Source organism: Geotrypetes seraphini, chromosome 6 (genome assembly GCF_902459505.1).
Source record: "Geotrypetes seraphini chromosome 6, aGeoSer1.1, whole genome shotgun sequence".
Classification (NCBI taxonomy): domain Eukaryota; kingdom Metazoa; phylum Chordata; class Amphibia; order Gymnophiona; family Dermophiidae; genus Geotrypetes; species Geotrypetes seraphini.
In genome coordinates, this window is record NC_047089.1 from 50,278,082 (window position 1) to 50,299,262 (window position 21,181).

Consider the following 21,181-nt stretch of genomic DNA (forward strand, 5'->3'; position numbering starts at 1 on the left):
CAAAACCCAAAGAGTAGCAATATTCCATGCTACTGATACAGGGAAAGCAGTGGCTTCCCCCATGTCTTTCTCAATAACAAACTATGGACTTTTCCTCCAGGAACTTGTCCAAACCTTAGAAATCATTAAGGATGTTCATTCTTTTGAAACAACATGGGGATGTTTCAATGGCATTTTCCATATCACTTTAGGTGCACCTCTCCCGCCCCCTTGCCATGCACACCTGCCCCTTCCCCGTACCTTTTTATCTTCGACACTGAGCGAGGAAAACTACATAAAAGAAGTCACCAACACTCATAAGACGAAGGCTTTGTAGACCAAAGTAGTTATTGCTCATTGCTCAGTGTGTATGTGACCTCTGAAGCATGCATATTGTACGCCGAAACACAGTACTGTGTTGGGTTTTATACCTTTGTGGACAGACTGAATAAACTTAATCTTTGCACGATTATATTGATCGTCTCCTTTCTTTTGGAAATCTATTGACCCATCCCACTTTATCTTGGCTCAGTTTTAAAATTGTCCCTTAGATAAGAGGCAAGAGCAGAACCTCAGCTCTTGGTTTCCCTGTTCCTCAGGGTGATTCAGTGTTTTTCTGCATCAGTTGTAAAGCAGAGTCCCCTCTGTCTCACTCCACAGATCGCTGCTCATTACAGAAGAGTTGATATTGTACTGGACAAAGTTTAGGGATGGTAGATTCTTTTGAGTCTGATCAATTAATACTTACAGTGTTCTTTTCTGGCTAACCTTTTCAGAAGACCTACGGGGGTGCTGAGAGGTCATACTGCTCCATTGTTTTATGTGGAAATATCTGCTGAGGATCAGAAAATATTTTCAGTGTCTACAGACAACACAGTTAAGGTCAGTTTATACTTCCTTGTAGCAGATGTACATTAAGGGTAGTATGTCCAGTAATCATGCTATTTTCCTTTGATCTGATTTTACAGATATCTCATATATGTTTTATTATGTATTTGCCAAAACATAAAGAGAAATTCTAAAACCATTTCATAGAAAAATCTAGACTACTGCAATGCGTAATTCTAAGGTGTTCACAGAACTGACCTTAGATGTTTACAGTTGATACAACCACTCAAGCAGGCTATTCAAGAAGCTTAGAAGTAGTATATTAAATCAACACAGTCTCAATTGACATTGAAATGGGAACAAAATATTTTGCAGGCCCTCTTAAAAGCTAAGTATAAATATAATGAAATTGCATCACAAATGGCTAGGAAAGAGTTGTTTTCTCAGCAGGCTTTATATTATGGAAACTCGAATAAAGCGGGAAGATTATTAGCTAATTTTCATAAAGCAAAAAAAAAAAAAAGAAAAGTAAAAATTGTGGCTGTTAAAGATGAGATGGGGGAACCTCATTCTCGAATTGGAAATATCTTAAAACAATTCTTGAAATACTATAAAGCCTTATATTCTTCTGAGCTTTATTCAAATAAAGAACTTGAGGGATTAGAGTTCTTGAAATTAATTAAGGGGCCTAAAATTCACGAGCATATAAAAGGGACTCTAGATGCACCTATATCAATGAAAGAGTTACAAACAGCACTGAAGTCCCTTAGAGTTGGATCCGCTCCAGGTGGTGATGGATTCACTGTAGAGTTTTACAAATCATTTCAAAATTCCCTACTACCTCATCTGTTAAATTTATATCAGGCACAACTAACTAAAGGTTGCATTACAGGTACTATGGCAGAATCTTTAACTATTGTTTTGATGATGTCATCAGTAACGCGATAGAGTGAATTCATAGGCAGACAAGGTCGAAGCAGCATGTTTAGAGTGTTGCCGGCCTGACACTGCTTAGGGAGGTATGTAGGGCTCACTCGCGGTTGGCGGGGTTCGGATGGGAGGGAGGGAAGGATGGGGGTTCAGCTGTATGGCAGGGGCGAATGCTCGGGGGGAGGGGCATTGCTCACGCAAGGGTTCTGCTGCACAAGGGATGGGAGGGAGGGAAGGGAAACTGCTGGCGAATCCTGGAACTAGGGCTTATTTTTGGGGTGGGGCTTATATTAAGACCTGCCCTGAAAATCCTGCTAGGGCTTATTTTTGGGGTAGGTCTTATTTTTAGGGAAACACAGTATTACCAAACCAAGTAATCAAGCATTACACTTGTGCCCAGTAATCAAGCATTACACTTTATTACTAAATAGGCCTCAAAATCCCAAATGAATAGAAACCCCAGGCACAAACAGCCCCTTTAAAGAGTTCTTTTTCCAATTATAGGCCCGCTCCGGAAATGAGCCAGAGAGATAAAAAACCTCCCTACTAATAAGGCAGAAAAAAAATCTCTAGCCAAAAAACTAGGCTAAATTAAACTACTGCAAATAAAGATCACTTGGTACAGTGTCCAAGAATCAAAGGTTATCGCAGCAGAATCACAAGTGCTTATCTCAAGGCAGTCACTTACAAGGTGTGCTACTATTTTCTCACTCCACCGATGATCATCTATCAACATATCTTCTGACCAAACAATGATTATAATCCAAGGCTTGCAACCCACAATGCACATTTATCATCCAAAACCTTTTTCAAAGCTCTCAACAAAAGTCCTTGTAAGACCTTGAGTCGCAGAATGCTGCTTCAGGAGAATAACCTTCTCTCAAAACAGAAACTGCCCATTAGCACATGGCCATTAATACAGAAAATGAAAAATTGTCCATTTTACTACTGCAGTAAAAATAGCCTTAGCATGGGGAAAACCTACATAAGACTTCTCTAAGGCCACTTTATACCACAGCTTGCTAAAAAGGACCCCTAAGGCATTGTTTTGGTGTAAATCAAATATTTTGCAAACTTACTACTATGCATGATAATCCATTTATCTTCACACTCACCTTTCAGTGTGCACTCAATCTGCACCTATATTACATTCCACATTTCATTCTATTACAATTTCTCCTTAGGACCCCTGAGAAAGGAGCGTTTTCTGAAATACGGACCATGTTGGGTCCTGTCTCTTCACATATGAGAACCATTATTTGGATTGCTACATTGTATTTTCTCCAATAAAGATCTTGTGCCTTGTACTTCACATCTGCAGTTTTCTCCCTTGTTTTCGTTGTTTGACCCTTCACTGCAGATTTGTTGGATCGTTCTTTTGTTTTGGCAAAGAAAGAAAATGCATAGAAAGTGTTGAGGGACTTTTAGCTAGTTCCTTAAATCTGGATTTTAGTATTGCAAAAGTGTAGAATACTTTGGTCCTTATTCTAATCTAGAAGCTCTACAATATGTGCTGTATATTGCATAGAAAGCTGGTCATTACACTTGTATTACTGCATTATATGTAGAATGCAAAGAGGTGTGGTTTGAGCAGGGCTTGGGTGGAGCAAAAATCTACATGTGTATTCCCCATTTCAGAAAAGGAATGCATCTGTATGTTTCAGGATATCAGCCATGGGAATTTAAACTGAAACCTTTCATATGTAGGTTTGTAAAAGGTTCTTATTTGAGGCAGCCCTTTACAGAATGGATCAAGGGAATTCACCCCCTGATCCTCACTGATTATTTCTTGCAACTAAACGAACATAAATAATGATTTTAATCTCTATTGTTAATTAGCAAATGTGTAGATTTTCAGAATGGTAAGCATGCATGTATAATTTACACTTGTAAGTTAAAAGTTTAATTTTGCCACAATTAGACTAATATAATTCAGATGGTTCAGTTACACTAACCAGGCAAGATGCATTTAAGCTCAGTGGAGCTTCTGTTTCACTACAGGCTTTGTTGAGCTTAAATATATTTTGCGTAGAAGTTATTTACATTCGATATGTGGATTTTCAACCATTGGAATGCTTCACTGCTAAGCTAAGTGCTATTATTTTTTTTTGTTAATATTTGAATATTTGATTTTGGCTTGGCAACTGTAGCTATAATGGGAGGTTTTTCCTGATTTCTGATGGGGGTGCTTTATATACCTATGGTGAGTTGAAGTATAACAACCCATATTGGTGCCCCCGCTGAGATCTTTTCCTCCCATTCATTATATTTTGATGTAACCTGGATGAAATCTGAATGGTTTAATTGTATGTTGACAACAATATTTGGGTGTGCTTTTGCCCTGAAGTTATTTGCTATGTTTGATTTAGAGACATGTTTTGATCATCATTTCATGATACATAGGCTCATTAGATTAGTTTTCCTGCTTTTAATTACATATGTTTAAGAAAATTCTAGAGGTTCCGTCTTTTTTCAAGCTGTTTTGGTATGGAGTAATCTTCCATTGTCCTATAAAGCAGAAGCCATCTTATTTGCTGTTTAGAAACCTTTAAAAACTAATTTGTTTCAGAGATGTCTGATGTACATCTGAATTTTATTTAAATTGACACTTGTGTACTAATTGTGTTATTTATCTTATACTGTATTTGTACACCACTTTGGACCTACTTAGGGATTTAGCAGTTTATAAATGCCCAAGAAAAGAATAGTAAGCTGTCGAACTTCTCTGTCAGTTTTTCAATATGTATCTTTGTAAAATTGCAACTCCCACTGCTTATGCCAGCAAATACACATGCCTGCCTGCCTGTATTAGTGAACAGGCTCTAGATCCGTTTTCTAAATCCGTTTTCGTACTACTGGAATTTTGCACATGCTGAGTTGGACGTATCTGTTCTATATCTCACATATCATTTCCCCTGTTTTCTGAAGTAGGTTTGGGATCTTCAAGACCACAGTTGCTTGCTTACCATCTGTCCAAAATTAAGCGGAATCAGGGGGGAGCTTACTGCCTGCCATTTTGTGCCTGGCCTCCGAGCATTGTGTGTTACCACTGATTCAATTGCTCTCCTTCAGCTCAGGCTGAGGTAAGGACATGACTGCGGCAGAATCCTGTTTCACTGAATTGGTAATACGCCTTTTGAGAGGAAAATCCACTTGCTAGAATGAAAAAGCACTGCCACAAATCACCTGTATTAATCATAATACAGACACTAAGCACGGAATTGAAATAGGAGTACACTTCTCCCTCCGTATTCACTGTGATAGGGGTTTAACAGAACTGCAAATACTGAAAAACCGCAAATAGCTTTTTTTTATATGTTATTTGCTGTTTTCTATTAAAAACCATCGTGAATATGGTGAAACCGCGAATAACATGGTGGGAGACCTGGCCTGTTTCTGAAGGAGAGGCAAAACACGGTGAACAAAGTGCTGGGAATCAGCGATTTTCTCTGTAAACGCTTGGAATCAGCGATTTCTCTATGCAAACTGATGTAATTTGGGGGGAGGAGCCAGCAAGCTAAAAACCGTGAATAATCGAAACCGCAAATGCTGAAACCGTGAATACGGAGGGAGAAGTGTAATATGAACACAGTACACGATACTAAATATGAATATATTTATATGTGTGTAAGAAGGTATATATATATATGATATATTTTATATAGGTTTGTACAAGTGGTTTGGTTGCATTTGCTTTAATGTGTTAGCAGGCCTCACACCCAACTATTTCCTGGATTCATTCACATTTGCTAGGTCAACGTGCTAGATTTTAAGAAAAAATGGGATAAGCATGTGGGTTCACTTTGTGGAAGTGCTTAGGGGGGAGCGTCCTTAGAGTGGGCAGACTTGTTGGGCCAGTGGCCCTTTTCTACCGTCATATTCTATTCTATGTTTCTAAAACATTTCAGACATTCACAAGTTCTATTCACTTTTCCATCTGTTAAAGGTTGTAAATTTAAAAGATATCATCACGCCTTCTGTCTTATCAAGTGCCATTTTGGGGCAAGGATTTGAATTGTCTATGTCTTCCAACACATCGACAATTCAAGCGACTTTTAGAAACGTATCTGTATACTAGATCTTTTGGGTAATTGAAGTATTCCATTTACTGTACTCACTTTTTTCTTTTGTAAACTGCATGGAACTTAACGGTATTGCGGTATAGAAGTGAGTTTTCATGTTACGTTATTTATCCTAATAAAGGAGCTATTTGAAAACTACTCATCATCCTTATGAGTAAAGGCACATGCTGGAAGGAATTTTCTTCTTTGAGTGCACTCTAAGCAGCTACCTAAATTGTCTAATGATTAAGCTGGTCCTAATTAGGAATATCCAAATTAGGGATATTCACAACTGATAGTGTATTTTATAAAAGGCTCACTGAATGTGGAGCTTTTTGATAAATATGTATAGACCATGAGAAAATGTGTATTTTGTGGCACATACGAAAGAGACAGTAATCTTACAAAATGCACATTAAAAAAAATAGTGACATTACTCAGAGTTGGGGGCAGTCTATTGAGCCAAAAGTTTCCTCTGCTACTATAGACCTGTTCTGAAGCTTGGAGATCAAATATGGGCCCTCAGATCTCAACAAACTTAAAGCTGGAGCCTTTTAAATCGTAATTGCCTGGGTCCAGCACCCCCTTCCCACCTCCATGAGTCCACACTAACCCAAAAAGTTGGCTTTCATTAAGAGGCAGGAATAGTCCTCATTTGTTCCTGCTCTGGTGCTGCCGTCTTCCTAAACGGCAAGGCCTGACCTCCGCAGCATGTTGGAACATACCACAAGGTCGGTTTTCTGAACTGATTTGTGTCATTTTATTTCTGTACTCAATCAGGATTCCCCCTCTCCCCTATCTGGAGATATCTCACAAGGAGCCAGTTCTGTGCTGCAAGTACAACAAAGTGTTCAGACAGGTGGTGAGCTGCTCTGAAGGCTCTGTAAGTATAATTGAAACACATCTATTTATTTATTTTATTCATTCATTTAGTTTTCTATACTGTTCTCCCAAGTGAGCTCAGAACGGTTTACATGAATTTATTCAGGTACTTAAGCATTTTGCATAGCTGGGAGAAAAATGAATAATGTGGCAGTGTAGCATGAATATACATATGCCAGTCACCTGAAGAGAGCTGTGACTAATTCAAGCCTGATCCGAGGTCAATGCCATTTTGAAGCTTCCACCCCCCCCCCCCCCAGATCTGCAATGAAAATTTGTGGGATTTCTTTCCAGGTGATTTAAGGAAAATCCTACACATGCAGCAAAATCAAGGCAGAAGTTCAGCTTAAGTATTCTGTAAGAAAAAATGTTGGCAAACTAATTCAACCAGCTTACAAGATCCTTAGCAGGTTCATGGATTAATTTGTACACTTTTTTTTTTTTTTCAAAGTTTGCAAATCTTGTCATGAAGCTATATGGAAGGTTGCTTTTAGATTCTCTTTCTAGCTTCTTCTGATATTCCTGTAAAACTGATTCTTTTCACTTTTTTTTTTTAATTGAAAGGTAGTTAAAGTGTGGGACTTTGAAACAGGGAAGCAGGTGTCTGAATTCAGTGGCGCTCATGAAGATACTGGCATAACTTGTCTCACCTTTGATCTCAGTGGGAGAAGGTATAAGCATGTTCCTGCATTGGTGCAAGCTTAAAATAAACTTTCTGGGGACTGTGACAGTGCTGTGCAGAAGATACTGGTTTGACCCTAAGTTAGGTCTCTCACATCCCAGGTCTTCTGGGATTTGATATGCTGGTAATGCAGCAGTCTATGTCCAGTGAGTGACACCTAGTGGCTGGATTTAAAACCCATGATCACAGTGTTCTGGAAGGAGCCCTGATACATGGCTTTCGACCAAGGACTACTATTACAAGGACTGGCCTAGGTCTGCTCATGGTGTAAGATCCCAGTCCTGTTTCAGTTTGAGCTGGAACCTGAAGTACAAAGGAGTGGAACATTTGATATTTGCATTCATTTAACATATATCTAATTTCAACCATACCTTAGGCTGGTCAGTGGAGGAAGAGACGGCTGTTTGAAAATATGGAATTATAACAACGGGCATTGTTTGCGCACTTTGAGACGAGGTGAATAACTGAATATTTGCCAGTAAGTTAATATTTTTAAATAAAATAATGAAACAGCAAATATAACTTAGACTAATTAACATAAATCTTTACTCTTATTTTTCCCCTCAAGAAAATAATCGCAGTGAAATATGTGATTGTACCTATGCAGAAGTGAACAAAAACAGGTAAGACATTTTTTTGTTATTTGGAAACAATTTAGTGCTGGGCAACTATAAAACTTTGTGGTGCTTTTGCTCTGGATTTCTTTTTTATGTTAAATTTTATTTTTTTGCAGTAATCTCACTTACAATTTCTCCCCTAAGCAAGGTGCTGCAGATGGTACAAAGACCTAAAACAACCCTCAGAGCCTTACTACTTATCATTTCTATAGCTCTGCTAGACATACACAGCGCTGTACATTAAAAACATTCAAGAGACAGTCCCTGCTCAATAGAGCTTACAATCTAATTAAACAGACAAACAGAATCTAGATCTAGCCCCTTCTATCAGACAGGAGAGCTGAAACTGGTTTTCCTGTGACACAAGCACTGCTTTTATTTATTTTCATTTCTTATAGACCACCTCCTGTCCCTGGAGGGCTCAGTCTGAATTTGCTATCTTAGCAAGAAGGCTACTAAAACAGTGGTTCCTGCTCTTATTTTGCAGTGGGTTAAAGGTTCCTATTTGTACGGAAAGCACAGCCGTGCATCTTGCTCATGAGAGTCTTTCATAAGAAAGTGTCATTCAGTATTCTCTTTGTGCCAGATTCTATAAATGATGCCTAAGCACACCTACACTGTAGGCCAGGGGTAGGGAACTCCGGTCCTCGAGAGCCGTATTCCAGTCAGGTTTTCAGGATTTCCCCAATGAATGTGCATGAGATCTATTTGCATGCACTGCTTTCAATGCATATTCATTGGGGAAATCCTGAAAACCCGACTGGAATACAGCTCTCGAGGACCGGAGTTCCCTACCCCTGCTGTAGGTGCTGCTCAGCACGGTTGTCAGTCAACCTCTAGGCACCTAGTTCTGCTTAGGTGTCCCTAGTCATCCTAGAAGTAGGCACTTATATATTGCCCAGGTTATACCAGGCTGAGGTTACCAGATTTTCCAAAAGGAAAATCCGGATCCATGGCCACGCCCCCAGGCTCACCCTGTTCCACCACCAGCCCCGCCCCCTTGACCTGCATGAGCAACGAGCGACGTTGGCCGGCATTCGCGCATGCGCTGGTGTGACATCACCGCATTGCATCCACGCAAGCAAGAATGCCGCGCCGATGTTGCTCGTCGCCAGAAGCTTTTCAAAAACCTGGACAAAGTGCCGGGTTTTGAAAAGCCATCCTCAAAAGGAAGACGTGGCCGGGGAAATCCAGACGTCTGGTAACCCTATACCGGGCCTAATGTACTGGTGCCTAAAATCAGATGCCTATTCTCTGCTCCTAACCATGCTTACTTTTCAGATAGGCATTGTTAGGCGTTGGAGGGCACCTCTGTTTCTGTGGCCCGAGAGTTCAGTGCTGAACTCTTAAGTGGTAATTTAAATTTTGTTTTGATTGGCTGAAAACCAGCACAATCAAGTTCCATAAGAACATAAGAAGTGCCATCGCCGGAACAGACCCTAGGTCCATCAAGTCTGATGATCCGCACACACGGAGGCCCTGCCAGGTGTACCCTGGCATAGTATTAGTCCCCATATCACTCCAAGCTTCTCATAAGAGATGCACATCTAGCTTACCCTTACCTGTGTCACCTTAAGCCCCTCATAAGGAGGTGTACATCTAACTTACCCTTAAACCCTAGAACGGTGGATTCCGCATTGGACATGGTGATGGGAGAGGAGTGAGGTAGAGATGCATGGGGAAGAGAGAGAGATGAGAGAGTAATGTTGGAATTGGTGGTGGAGAGGGAACAGTGGGATGGTTGGAAAGCGATGCACGAGGGGCCTCAAGGAGGTGGGAAGAATACAAGGATCTGAGTTACATACAAACTCAACTTAAGAATGAGTCAAAAAAACAGAACCTGTTCTTAACCCAGGGACTGCCTGTACTTGACACTAGTTTAAAAATTAAACCAGCAGAAATAAGCATAAAGTTGATTAAGCCAATTAAAAAAAAAAATTGCATGCAGATCCCAAAGTTAGGTATCGCTAGATGGTCACGATTAGGGTGCCTTGCAGTGCCTAACATAGGCATCCTTTATAGAATCTGGCTTTTCCCGCCTGCCCCTCACTCTGGGCCTGATTCTATAACAGGATGTCTGCTTATCTTTATAAAATAGGCACCTAGATGCAGACCCAATGGCGCTTAAATGCCAAGTTTCAAGTTTATTTAAAATTTGATAAAAATTGCTTTTTCAGAAATGACAAATGACTCCCCCTAAAATCTTTTCAGGCTCTCTAACAAAACGAATGTACAATAGTGAATGCATATATCTGATCCCCAGCCCCAGGAGCTGGTGGAGTCTGAGATTGAACCTAGGTCTAGCCATACACTGGCTGCGAAGCCACCAAGTCATTCCACCTTATAATAGTTTTGAAAAGACCAGTGAAATTAAAGACCAGTAGTATTTTCTTTAAAATGGGAGATTAAATAGGTCCTTGGTAAATAAATCATCTAATATTATTTTAGGTATATCATAGCTGTTGGATGGGACAGACGAATAAACATTTATTTTGTGAGTACATACAAAATTTATTTATAATGATGATGAAAGGTTATTTTAATGTATTTTTAATGTGTATAAATCTTAGCTCTATTAGAGATGAGGGGTTTACATGGGCAGTGGTTTTGGGAGGTAATTATATATAGGAGGCAACATGACTTAGGCATCAGGAACATGCACAAATACTAGCATATATGCGCAAAATAGAAAATAAAGTACTTCTGTGTACAAAGAAGAATGAACCTTGGGGGTGATTATATCTGATGATGTTAAGGTTGCCAAACAGACAGAAAAGGTGATAATAAAAGCTAGGATGCTTGGTTGCTTAGGGAAAAAGGAGGTGATAGTGTCTCCAAATAAGTCTCTGGTGAGACCCCCATGTACAGTTCTGTAGACTGCACCTTCAAAAAGATATAAACAGGATGGAGTCAATCCAAGGTAGCTAGTAAAATGGTCAGCTGTCTTTGTCCTAAAGGATGTGGGGATAGACATATAAACTCCAAGCTATATTCACCCGAAGTGGTTCAAAACACAATATACAAAAATGACACCAAATACCACTTCCAGAGAGTATGTATTCAAAATCTATTCTGCAGTAGTTATAGCTACTCAGGAAAAGGCCTCAGAATAGGAGCCTACGCACAGTCCTATCACAGACTGAAACTTCAGCATAGCTGCTCCTTGCTCCAATCACTGGCCAAAAAACCTGAGAGTTTATTTAGTACAGTTTAATTAATTTTTGAATAAATATAATTTTTTAATCTTTTTTTAAACTATAGGTACATCTCTCTATTAGTTTGAGAAAGAATTTGACAACTGGATACTTATCTCAACGTTGTCATAGTTAATTCATGTATTGCCTGTAAGTTGCCAAGAAGTTGCCAGTTGCCAAGAAGTTGCTATTAATACAAGGATTAATAGCATTGCTGGTGCCATATTTCCCCTGTTTGCGAGCTTTTGGCAGCTTTCAATGGAACAATGCCTGCATGTTTCTGCCTCTGGCCCTGAAGCAGTGGACCGAGTGTTATGTCCACGAAACGCTGGCCACGTCGGCAACTTCTTGGCAACTGGCAACTTCTTGGCAACTTACAGGCAATACATGAATTAACTATGACAACGTTGAGATAAGTATCCAGTTGTCAAATTCTTTCTCAAACTAATAGAGAGATGTACCTATAGTTTAAAAAAAGATTAAAAAATTATATTTATTCAAAAATTAATTAAACTGTACTGAATAAACTCTCAGGTTTTTTGGCCAGTGATTGGAGCAAGGAGCAGCTACGCTGAAGTTTCAGTCTGTGATAGGACTGTGCGTAGGCTCCTATTCTGAGGCCTTTTCCTGAGTAGCTATAACTACTGCAGAATAGATTTTGGATACATACTCTCTGGAAGTGGTATTTGGTATCATTTTTGGGATAGACATATACTCATAAGTCATGGCAACCATTTTTTTCTTTCAAAAATGCACCAACACTGGAAATCTAATATACACTATACATTTGAAAGTGTGTGACATGAACTTCTCAATGTTGCCACCACATAAGAGATGAGTGCAGCAGTCTCCGGAAGGAGAGAAGCAAAAAAACATGATATTTTGAAATCATTGTTTTATTATGACATAGAACATGAACAACAAAGTACAAATACAAACTACCGTTTAACTGTTAACATCCTTCAGAGTTGTCTCCCAGGTTGTCCAGTAAGAAACAAATGATAGACCAAGCCACAGAAGTTGATACAACACTTTTAATAAACAACAGTTGCAGGAGGGATAAAAAAAACCCACAAAGCCTGACTTAGCTAAGTTTCACCTTGATGGGCTATAAAACTTTTCTCTCCCTCACAGTATACACTGTTGTTATTGATTATGCATATAACCACATAATCTGATTGTGGTAAACTATTTTGTAAATGTTGATTTTTTTTTTATTTTCTATGGTTCTTTTCGCACAGGATTCCGAAGAAGATTTTCACCACTTTCAAAAACCTCAACCCCATTGGCCAGATGATCTAGTAAGAACCCCCTACTTGCTGTTTTTCTTTCTACTCAAGAAAGAAGAGATATTTATATTATTTTGATTTAAAAAATTCACATAGGAACATAACTGAGTTGCTACACCAAAAGACAACATCTTACTAGTCAAAAAGTCCAAATGGGCATTTTCGAAACTGTCATGCTAGATGTATTTCTGTTCATTTTGGGTCAGATTCTGTATAGGATGCCCGGTCTCGGAAGCCCCATAAGCGGCTTTTGAGAATCGCACACAGGCGTCCAATATAGAATCGGGTCTATCCTCACGGACAGACTCCTAAGCCTGCCTAACACCACGATTCTCTAAGCGGCGTCCAGGCACTGGTTAGAGAATCAGGTTGCCAATGAGCTGATCGCAGCAATGAATCTCCCTGCCGCAATCAGTTTTGCGGCATGAAACCTGTCCCCTCCCATGAAGAAGACCAGCAGGAGGGATGCCCACTCTCTCGTGCTGGAACCCCTGAAACCCCCCCCCCCCCCCCGAATTGTCTGTGAAAGGAGAGATGCCACTCCCTGGGCCAACCCAGAATCTTAGGCCTGTCTCCAGTGCATTCTGGGATGCACTAGGGAGTGGCCTAGGACTCCAATTGGCCAGATCCCTTAGGCTACTCCCATGGGGGGCGATGGAATCAGTTTTCATCTGTAACATCTTAGCTGGATCATTTTGTAAAAATTCATAAAATCTTTGTCTTGGATGGGTCTGTTAATTTCATTAATATAGTCAGGCCTGTTCAATTCAATCACTGCACCACTTTGTCAGGCTGTTTAATAAGACTAGAAGGGTTGCTTTTTAATGAACTAATAGTTTCTTTCTCTTGTGTAGCAAGATTAAAGAAAGAATTTTTGACTTCTTCAAATCTCAATGTCTTTAAGAACAAGTTTCTCATATATTTGTATAAATGGATTAATAGTACCCTATTAAATATTGGCAAAGATGCAGGTTATTTAATGGACAAAGCGTATGATCTCCTCAATGTTTCCTTTCCCAGAGCTCCTATCATATATATCTTACCTATATTTATTATTTTCTATGTTGCTATTTATTGATTTGTTTCTTATAATAAGTTTTTGTTTACATGTTTTTAGATCTCTGATGCAGGCTATAAGCTGAAACTTGGCCAAGTCAGGTTTTTCTTAGTAAATTTGTTTGGTGACTACTTTGCATCTCCTCCTTCGTTAGACCACCTTCTTTGGTGTTGGTTGTTTAACATGCTGTGGAGATTCTTTTCCTTCTCTTTGTTACCAATTAACCAATCATTTACTTTTTTTCAGGCCCGAGGTCATAAGGAGGACATTCTGTGTGTTGCCCAGTGTCCACCTTCTTTCCTCGCCACCTCCAGTTATGATGGTGAGATAATTGTTTGGAACATGGTATCAGGTCACTTATACTGCCGATTCAACACTCCAAACTGGGCAGATGAAAAATGTAAGCATATAACAATTGTAGTATTTCGATTAGGGCAAGCTGCAGACTGTAAGCTAGTGTTCGTGATCACAGCTTCTGTGAAGGAATGTACGCACATACATTCCTTAATAGAATAAGCTCCTATCAGGCACCCTTTGGACACCAAATTTCAGGCCCACAGTTATAGAATTACCTTCAATGAGTTAATTTTATGTTCAGATTCTTATTAAACTATTGAAGCTCACAGTGTAGTACACGTGCATTTCTTAAATGAGCGGTCTCAAAGTACAGAGAGATAATTATAGAGCATCTATAAAAATGCAACAATGCAGACTAAGAGCTAAACTAAACTAAACCTTAGGTTTGTATACCGCATCTTCTCCACGATCGTAGAGCTCGGCACGGTTTACAGGACTAAGATAGAATGGAACTCCAAAGGGGTGGTTGTGGATTAAGAGTAAAGGAGGAATAGAGGGTTTTAGGGTACCAGAGATGGGGGAGATGATATATTTTTGAGAAAAGCCAAGTTTTCAGATGTTTTCGGAAGAGTTGAAGGGAGCTCCTTTTACAAAGCCGCAGTAATCACTCTGATGCCCATAGGGATTTAATGGGCATTGGAGCATTTGATGCTAGTGCTGCCTGATTTTTGATTTGAATCAGGTGAATCAATTTGAATTGATTCAGTTTTTTTTTTTGTTTTTTTAAATCGGCCTCTCACTTCAGTGACTGATCCTCCTTCCTGTGTCTTCCTAAAGCAGGAGCTGTAGCACTGCCTCTTGCTGGCCTCCACGGTCACTCCTGTTTTAGAAGGCGAGGGGGGAGGATCAGTTGGCAAGGCCTGCCCCCCCCCTCCACAAAGGCCTGCATGTTTCCCCAGCTTCCCTGCTCTTACCTTAACACAATACGGCAGCCTGCAGGATCGCCAGTGCTTTAGCGATCCTTGTAGCTGCCATCGTCCTCAGCAGCACATTCTCTCTGCACTGGTCCCCAGCTTCGGGGGAAGTAGGGGGAACATGCAGGCCTTCGGGGGGGGGCAGGCCATCAGGGGAAGCTGGGGGGAACATGCAGGCCTTCAGGGGAAGCTGGGGGAGTATGCAGGCCTTCGGGGGGGGGGGGGCAAGCCTTTGGGGGAAGCTGGGGGAACATGCAGGCCTTTGGGGGGCAGACCTTCAGGGAAACGGGGGAAATATGCAGGCCTTCTGGGGGGGGCAGGCCTTCAGGGGAGTGGGGAACTGGTGTAGAAGAACACGGAGGGAGGGGAGTTCAAACAGATGTGCATATACTGGACTGGATATGCTTAGAATGTAATAATTTTAATTAAAAAAGATATTTCTTGACACAGGAGATGAAAGAGAAAATTTGTGGTTAGAATAAAATTTTAGTTCCTTCCTTATAATCTTAATATTTGAAAGTTCTTCTCTATATCTAAAATGTTGATTTAACATCAAACAAGAAAACTCTTGATTTTTCTCTTCACAGTTGCCGACAATAGCATTAGTAAGGTTTCATTCCTTAAAAGCCGAGCTTTGAAATTTGAGTTGGCAGCTTCTCTTGTGTCCAATGGACCTAAAGGTAGGAACCTGAGTTCTCTACTGACATTAAAATGCAGTTCAGCAAGTTAAAGTTCACCTTGCTTTGAATTTCTTTTTTTTTTATTTATTATAATTTTGAATACTTACAATATCCAATAATTCAAAAGGTAAAAAGGAAATCTCTCAAACAATACATAATCATTCATACCTATATAATTCCTTTTCAAGCCCACATTATGGGGAAACTTGTTACAATTTCTAAACAAACAAATTTTCAAGAAAAGATAAAGGACAATAATTCTCAGTTCATCCCAACGAACCTTGAATCATTCCTTACTTAATTGGGATATTAATTTTCTCCTCTTTTTTTCTCAAGTAATGAAACAAATCATTTTTGTTCTCTCATAACTAAAAATTATTGTAATTGAATGGGGTCCCAAAAAACATACTCAATATCCTGCAACTTTACCAAACATTTACAAGGAAATTTCAGGTACAAAGATGCCTCTAGAGCCAAAACTCTAACCTTTAACTTCAGAAACTCTTTCCTTCTTAATTGAGTGGCTCTAGAGACATCTGGAAAAATCCTAACCAGATCTCCACAAAATTTCATTAACCTGTTTTTAAAATAAAGTTTCATTATTAATTTGTAAACTGGCTAGATACTTGTTGATGGTCGGTATATTAAAATTTAATAAAACTTAAAACTTGATTAACATATTATCTATCTCACTCATGCATGTTATCACCATGGTGGACCGACTCTGGATCACATCCTGAGTATCTTCCAAGCTTTGAATTTCTACATTTTGCAATGATTTACTATCTTAAGTTTCGATTGGGATATTTCGTTGTCTACTGAAAAGACTTTTTAGAGAGTTTATTAGTGATCAGGATAATCTATAATAATTTTGTTAATGGTATCTTCCTTTGCTGTTTGGCCACAGGGTATATTCATTTTTGGAGATTATTTAATGGAGGACAATTACATGCAACTTTTAGACCAGTAAGTTTGTGGCATATTTCAACTGACTTTCCTGCCTCCTTATGTAAGTCCTTTATATCGCAAAGCAAGCAGTGTCTCACTTCTGGTTCACCACACAATTGTTTCCCCCGTATTCACCTTTATAGGACCCCCCCAGGGATCCCTGAAGAAGACTTTTTGTCGAAACACGGACCGTGTTGGGTCCTGTATCCCTAGCGGAGTAGGTCCTTTAAGGCTTTTATGTAGATAACCTATATTTATGTGGATGAATTTATTTTTATGTGGATGATTTCAGTGTACCTTTGGAACTTTGACACTTTCAAATAAAGTCCATTTTGGAACATCGTCACTCCACAGAGCTTTTTTGGTTTTCTCTGGATTTTCTTCTCTGTGGATATTTCGGGGTTAATTCCTTTTGTTTATAGGTTATAACTAGGACCAGACATTGATCGAAGAGTGATGGAGAGTATAAATCCAAAGTTGCTGTATGTGCTAGAAAGTGAGAGGCTGAAATGCAAAGACCAAGAACAGGACTTTGGGGTGATAGTGTCTGAGAATTGCAAGGCAGTGAAATAATGTGACAAGGTGGTGGCAATAGCCAGAAGGATATTAGGCTCCAAAGAGAGAGAGGCATAATCAGCAGAAGAAAATAGATCTTAGTGCCTCTGTACTTTGGGTTATCAAATGTCCGGGTTTACCTGGACATGTCCAGGCATCCGGACATTTCAAAACCCAGCATTTTGAGACGTCATCCCATTGCATCCGTGTATGAGCAGATGCCCTCCAGATGCGGCCCTGAAGAGACGGGGTATGTGTGGGGCTGGAGTTGGGGGGTGGAACAGGGCAGGACTATGGGCAGAAAGGGGTGGGGCGGGGTCACATGTCATCTTTTTTCAGGACAAAATCTGGTAACCATACCTCTGCAAGTCATTAGTGAGGCCTCAGAGTATTGTGTGCAGTTTTGGATCTTGTATCTTGCTAAGAACATAAAAAGTCTTGAAATGGTTCAGAGGAAGGCAGCAAAAATAATATGGGGTTTGCACCAAAAAGATGTATGAGACTGGAAGACTTGAATATGTAAACTCTAGAGAAGGAGTTCTCAACCCAGTCCTTGGAAACACCCAGCCAATCAGGTTTTCAGGATATCCACAATGAACATCTGGACCCAGCTGCCAACAGCACTTTAAAAAAATGTTGACTGCCACGGGCTGAATATTGTCCAGATGGTGTAGTTATGGAGGAAAAAACTATGATCCTGGGAACACTTATTTTTTGACTGCCTACATATAACTCTGTTGAGAAATTTATCCACTTCCTGGCCCCTCTGTTTTAACTCAAATCTTTCTTTTTATCTGTATATCTTGTCCATCTATCTTTATTAGATTATAAGCTCCAAGGAGCAGAGACTCTCTCCTTCATGTCTTTCTAAAATTTATTTAGTCATTTATTTAGTCCGTTCTCCCAAAGGAGCCCAGAACGGGTTACAGGAGTACATTTATATTAAGGGTAGGACAAATTTTAGTGTGACATAGACTTTACAGCATGGACAAGGGTTTAGATTACAGCAATTACAGTATAGATATAACATTTAGACTTACAAATACAGACTTAGTGGACATAGGGTGGTTTAAATTGCAGCATTTTCAGTGTAGATATACTAGGAAGTGAAATAGCTTTTCTTTGCAGGTGGGTGCATCTTTCTTGCCAGAGAATGTGGTAGTAATTCAGGTTGTATTTGTGGTGGCATGTGAATTTTTGCGAGATTCCATTTGGTATATTAAATGGTGTCTTTGGGTTTCCATCCGTCCGGGGTGTAGACGTGGGTCTTCAAGGAGCTGGGTTTGTAAAGAGGAAGGTTTTCACAGCTTTTCTGAAGTTCCAAAGACTGTCTAGTGATCCTATGGATGCTGTGTGCCTCTGCTATCTTCTACATGCTATTACTTTGAGAAGCTGATAGATTTGGTTATTGGTGTAGATTATCCAAAACTTCTATTTAGTAGAATTGGATTACTACATATATTTTGACTCCTGAAGCAGGTGGGCTTCCGCCGAAACACGGCTCCATGTCGAGTCAGAGTTTGAATAAAAATTTATTGGTTGGAAAAGCTATCCGTCTGACCCCTACTTCTTTTTAATTTAGTCCAGTCCCTGGGGGGGGGGGGGGGGAAGAGGGTAGGGTTAGAGTTAGTGGGGGATTCCCTTTGTCTTTCTTTACCCTATTCTGTTTTCTGACATCTGAATTTGTCTATATTATTCCAGTCTCGAATGGGATCCCAGATTGGTAGCATTGTTGTCACTGCAGATGACACATTACTATATGTAGCAGACCATGCTGGTTACATTTATATCTACGATGTCCATGATTATGCCTTTCTGGGACCAGAACAAGGACCGCCAAAAAGTATGTTTTTCATAAAAGTTGTGGTGTTTTACGATGTCTGTGGATTTTGAATTTGTGTGCATCCTCACCAGTATTTGTGTAACCTTGCTTAAGAGTGTCAGTACTACAAGAAAGGTTGCAACATCCACAGTGCACAATATGTCATACAGTACTGATCCACATTTCTCCCAAATGTACTAAAATAGGAGATATATTAGAGAGCTGTTTTCAAATAGGACATTTATTGCAAAGTTTACCTGTGGATTCTGCATCAAAATCTCAGGTGCTCATTCCGAATGTTGCCACCAGGTAGAATTTCCCTTATTTAATGTTGAGGTTTAGTAGAATAACAAGTACCGGTCCTTCAAATGCCATTGGATACCAGGATTGGTATTTAAAGCCCCAGAGAACACCAGGATTGGACAAATATGATTCAGGTCATAGAAATCTTAAAACCCTTCAAGGATCCCATAGTATACCTAAGTTCTAGAAAGGTCTCCCTCAGCAATTTGAATACTATGGTTTCAAGGAGGGGAGGAGTCCTAAGGGTTCCCCATGAGCCCTATATGGTTTAATATCTATTTATATCCATTGGATGAAATAAGTAGGTCTTTTAACTTTTTGGTATGCATATACAGTATATAATAATCCAAGAAAAGGGACTGAGTCTTAGAAATTGAGTTATTCAGCTGGCTTAAGTAATGAAGAAGATGCTGATTCAAATGCAGCAAACCACATCTTTCTATCATTTAATTTGCCAAAGATTTATTTATTTGGATTTATATCCCGTCCTCCCAGAAGAGCTAACGGGTTACAAGTTTACAAAGACATAACAAGAATATACCATTTCAATTAATAATATAATTCCACAAATAAATAGAACCCAACTGACATTGTTTCCTCGTTTCTCAAGTAAGCGTGCATTAAAACTTAGTACCTTTTCTTAGACTGCAACACATATATTCAGACAATATCCAAATGACCTGTCCTTTAGAAGGAGAATTAAAAGAAGTAAAGTCTAGATTACAGTCTGCTGCTTGAGGGTGAAGAGATGGTTAGAGGATAGTAAATTAATGTTGATTGTTTCAAAGACTATGTATCCAGAATTGGGTAACTTTTCCATTGAACAATTTGGGGAAAGAGTGAGAATTGGGACAGAGATTGTTCCTTAGGTAGATTAAACTGTTGGAAGAGGTCATCACTAAATATGAAGGAATAGGACAAAGGCAGTCCATCGAGGGCTATATGCTTAATCCAGTGATTTTCCACTTTTTTTCATTCCATTGGAAAAATACGGAATGAAAAAAGTGGAAAAGCACTGGACTAAGTGTATAGCCCTCAATGGAGACTGCCCCAAGATTGTTGGTTGGGTTGAGACCTTTTCAGCAGCCCCTCATAAAGCTTTTAGGACTAAATTCTATTGGTGCCAAAAGAGTGCTATAAGCCGCATTTAAAAGTTAAACACAGTTGATAGAAAAGCTCTTATGCCTGGAAACTGCAACTAAGACATGGTGCAAATGCCTGTACCTTAATTTACAAAATATTGAAGTAATATAATCCTTGATGATCCTCTGCTTACTTATTGAATATAAACATTCATCACAATCACTCTTCATAGTATCATTTGCAGCATTTCAAGATGTCAACGTCATCTGACATCACCATTTAACAGGTCCAAAACAGCCAATCACAAAGCATTAAACCAAAGACATCCAATCCAGTTCCCCATTAAGTCCCCGCGGGCCTTAATGCTGCAAACGATGCAATGAAAAGTGATTGTGATGAATGTGTATATTCAGTAAGTAAGCAGAGGATCATCAAGGATTATATTATTTCAATATTTTACAACTATTTACTTGATATTTTTCATTGCAGAATGTGCCTAAATTTAGGCCCAGATGTCCTTTTTCTATAATTATGCAAGTAGCTTAACGTAATGTCCCTGATCTGTCCGTGACCCACCCATTTCTATGCCCCTTTTATGATTCGCACCTAAATTTATGTAGGCAACTTGTAACTGGTTTCAATTAGCACAAATAATTGCTTGTTAAAATGCCAATTATCAGCGCTAATTAGCTTGTTATTCAATTAATTGCACTGCTAGGTGTGATTCTATAAAAGGACACTTAGCGGTTGATTGACAGCTGTGCAGACTGGCACCTACAAGTTAGGCACCATTTATAGAATCAAGCCCAGAATGGTTCTCCTTTTCCAATCCTATGTTTACTGCAGCCTAGTTCTGGGCTCCTTCTGGAGCCCAAATGTTGAGCCCTGAATCCAGCCAGCAGTTACTAAGACCCCTCCCTCCCAGGGGTTGGGAGTAGAGAATAACACGGGGACAAATTTTTCCCCGTCCCTGCAGGAATTCAATTTCCCTGTCCCCGCA

The 21,181-nt window shown here is 39.6% G+C and overlaps 1 protein-coding gene across 1 annotated transcript in view; it reads left to right on the top strand.

The window, feature by feature from the left end:
- Positions 1-21,181, top strand: part of LOC117362997 (WD repeat-containing protein on Y chromosome-like) — an 88,415-nt gene that overhangs the window by 59,739 nt on the left and 7,495 nt on the right. The window contains exons 14-25 of the mRNA XM_033950115.1: positions 756-861; positions 4,669-4,820; positions 6,579-6,681; positions 7,245-7,351; positions 7,739-7,818; positions 7,931-7,985; positions 10,428-10,473; positions 12,415-12,474; positions 13,766-13,919; positions 15,378-15,470; positions 16,378-16,436; positions 18,675-18,816. Coding sequence (XP_033806006.1) covers positions 756-861; positions 4,669-4,820; positions 6,579-6,681; positions 7,245-7,351; positions 7,739-7,818; positions 7,931-7,985; positions 10,428-10,473; positions 12,415-12,474; positions 13,766-13,919; positions 15,378-15,470; positions 16,378-16,436; positions 18,675-18,816 — 1,157 coding nt within the window. The remainder of the gene's footprint in view (positions 1-755; positions 862-4,668; positions 4,821-6,578; positions 6,682-7,244; positions 7,352-7,738; positions 7,819-7,930; positions 7,986-10,427; positions 10,474-12,414; positions 12,475-13,765; positions 13,920-15,377; positions 15,471-16,377; positions 16,437-18,674; positions 18,817-21,181) is intronic.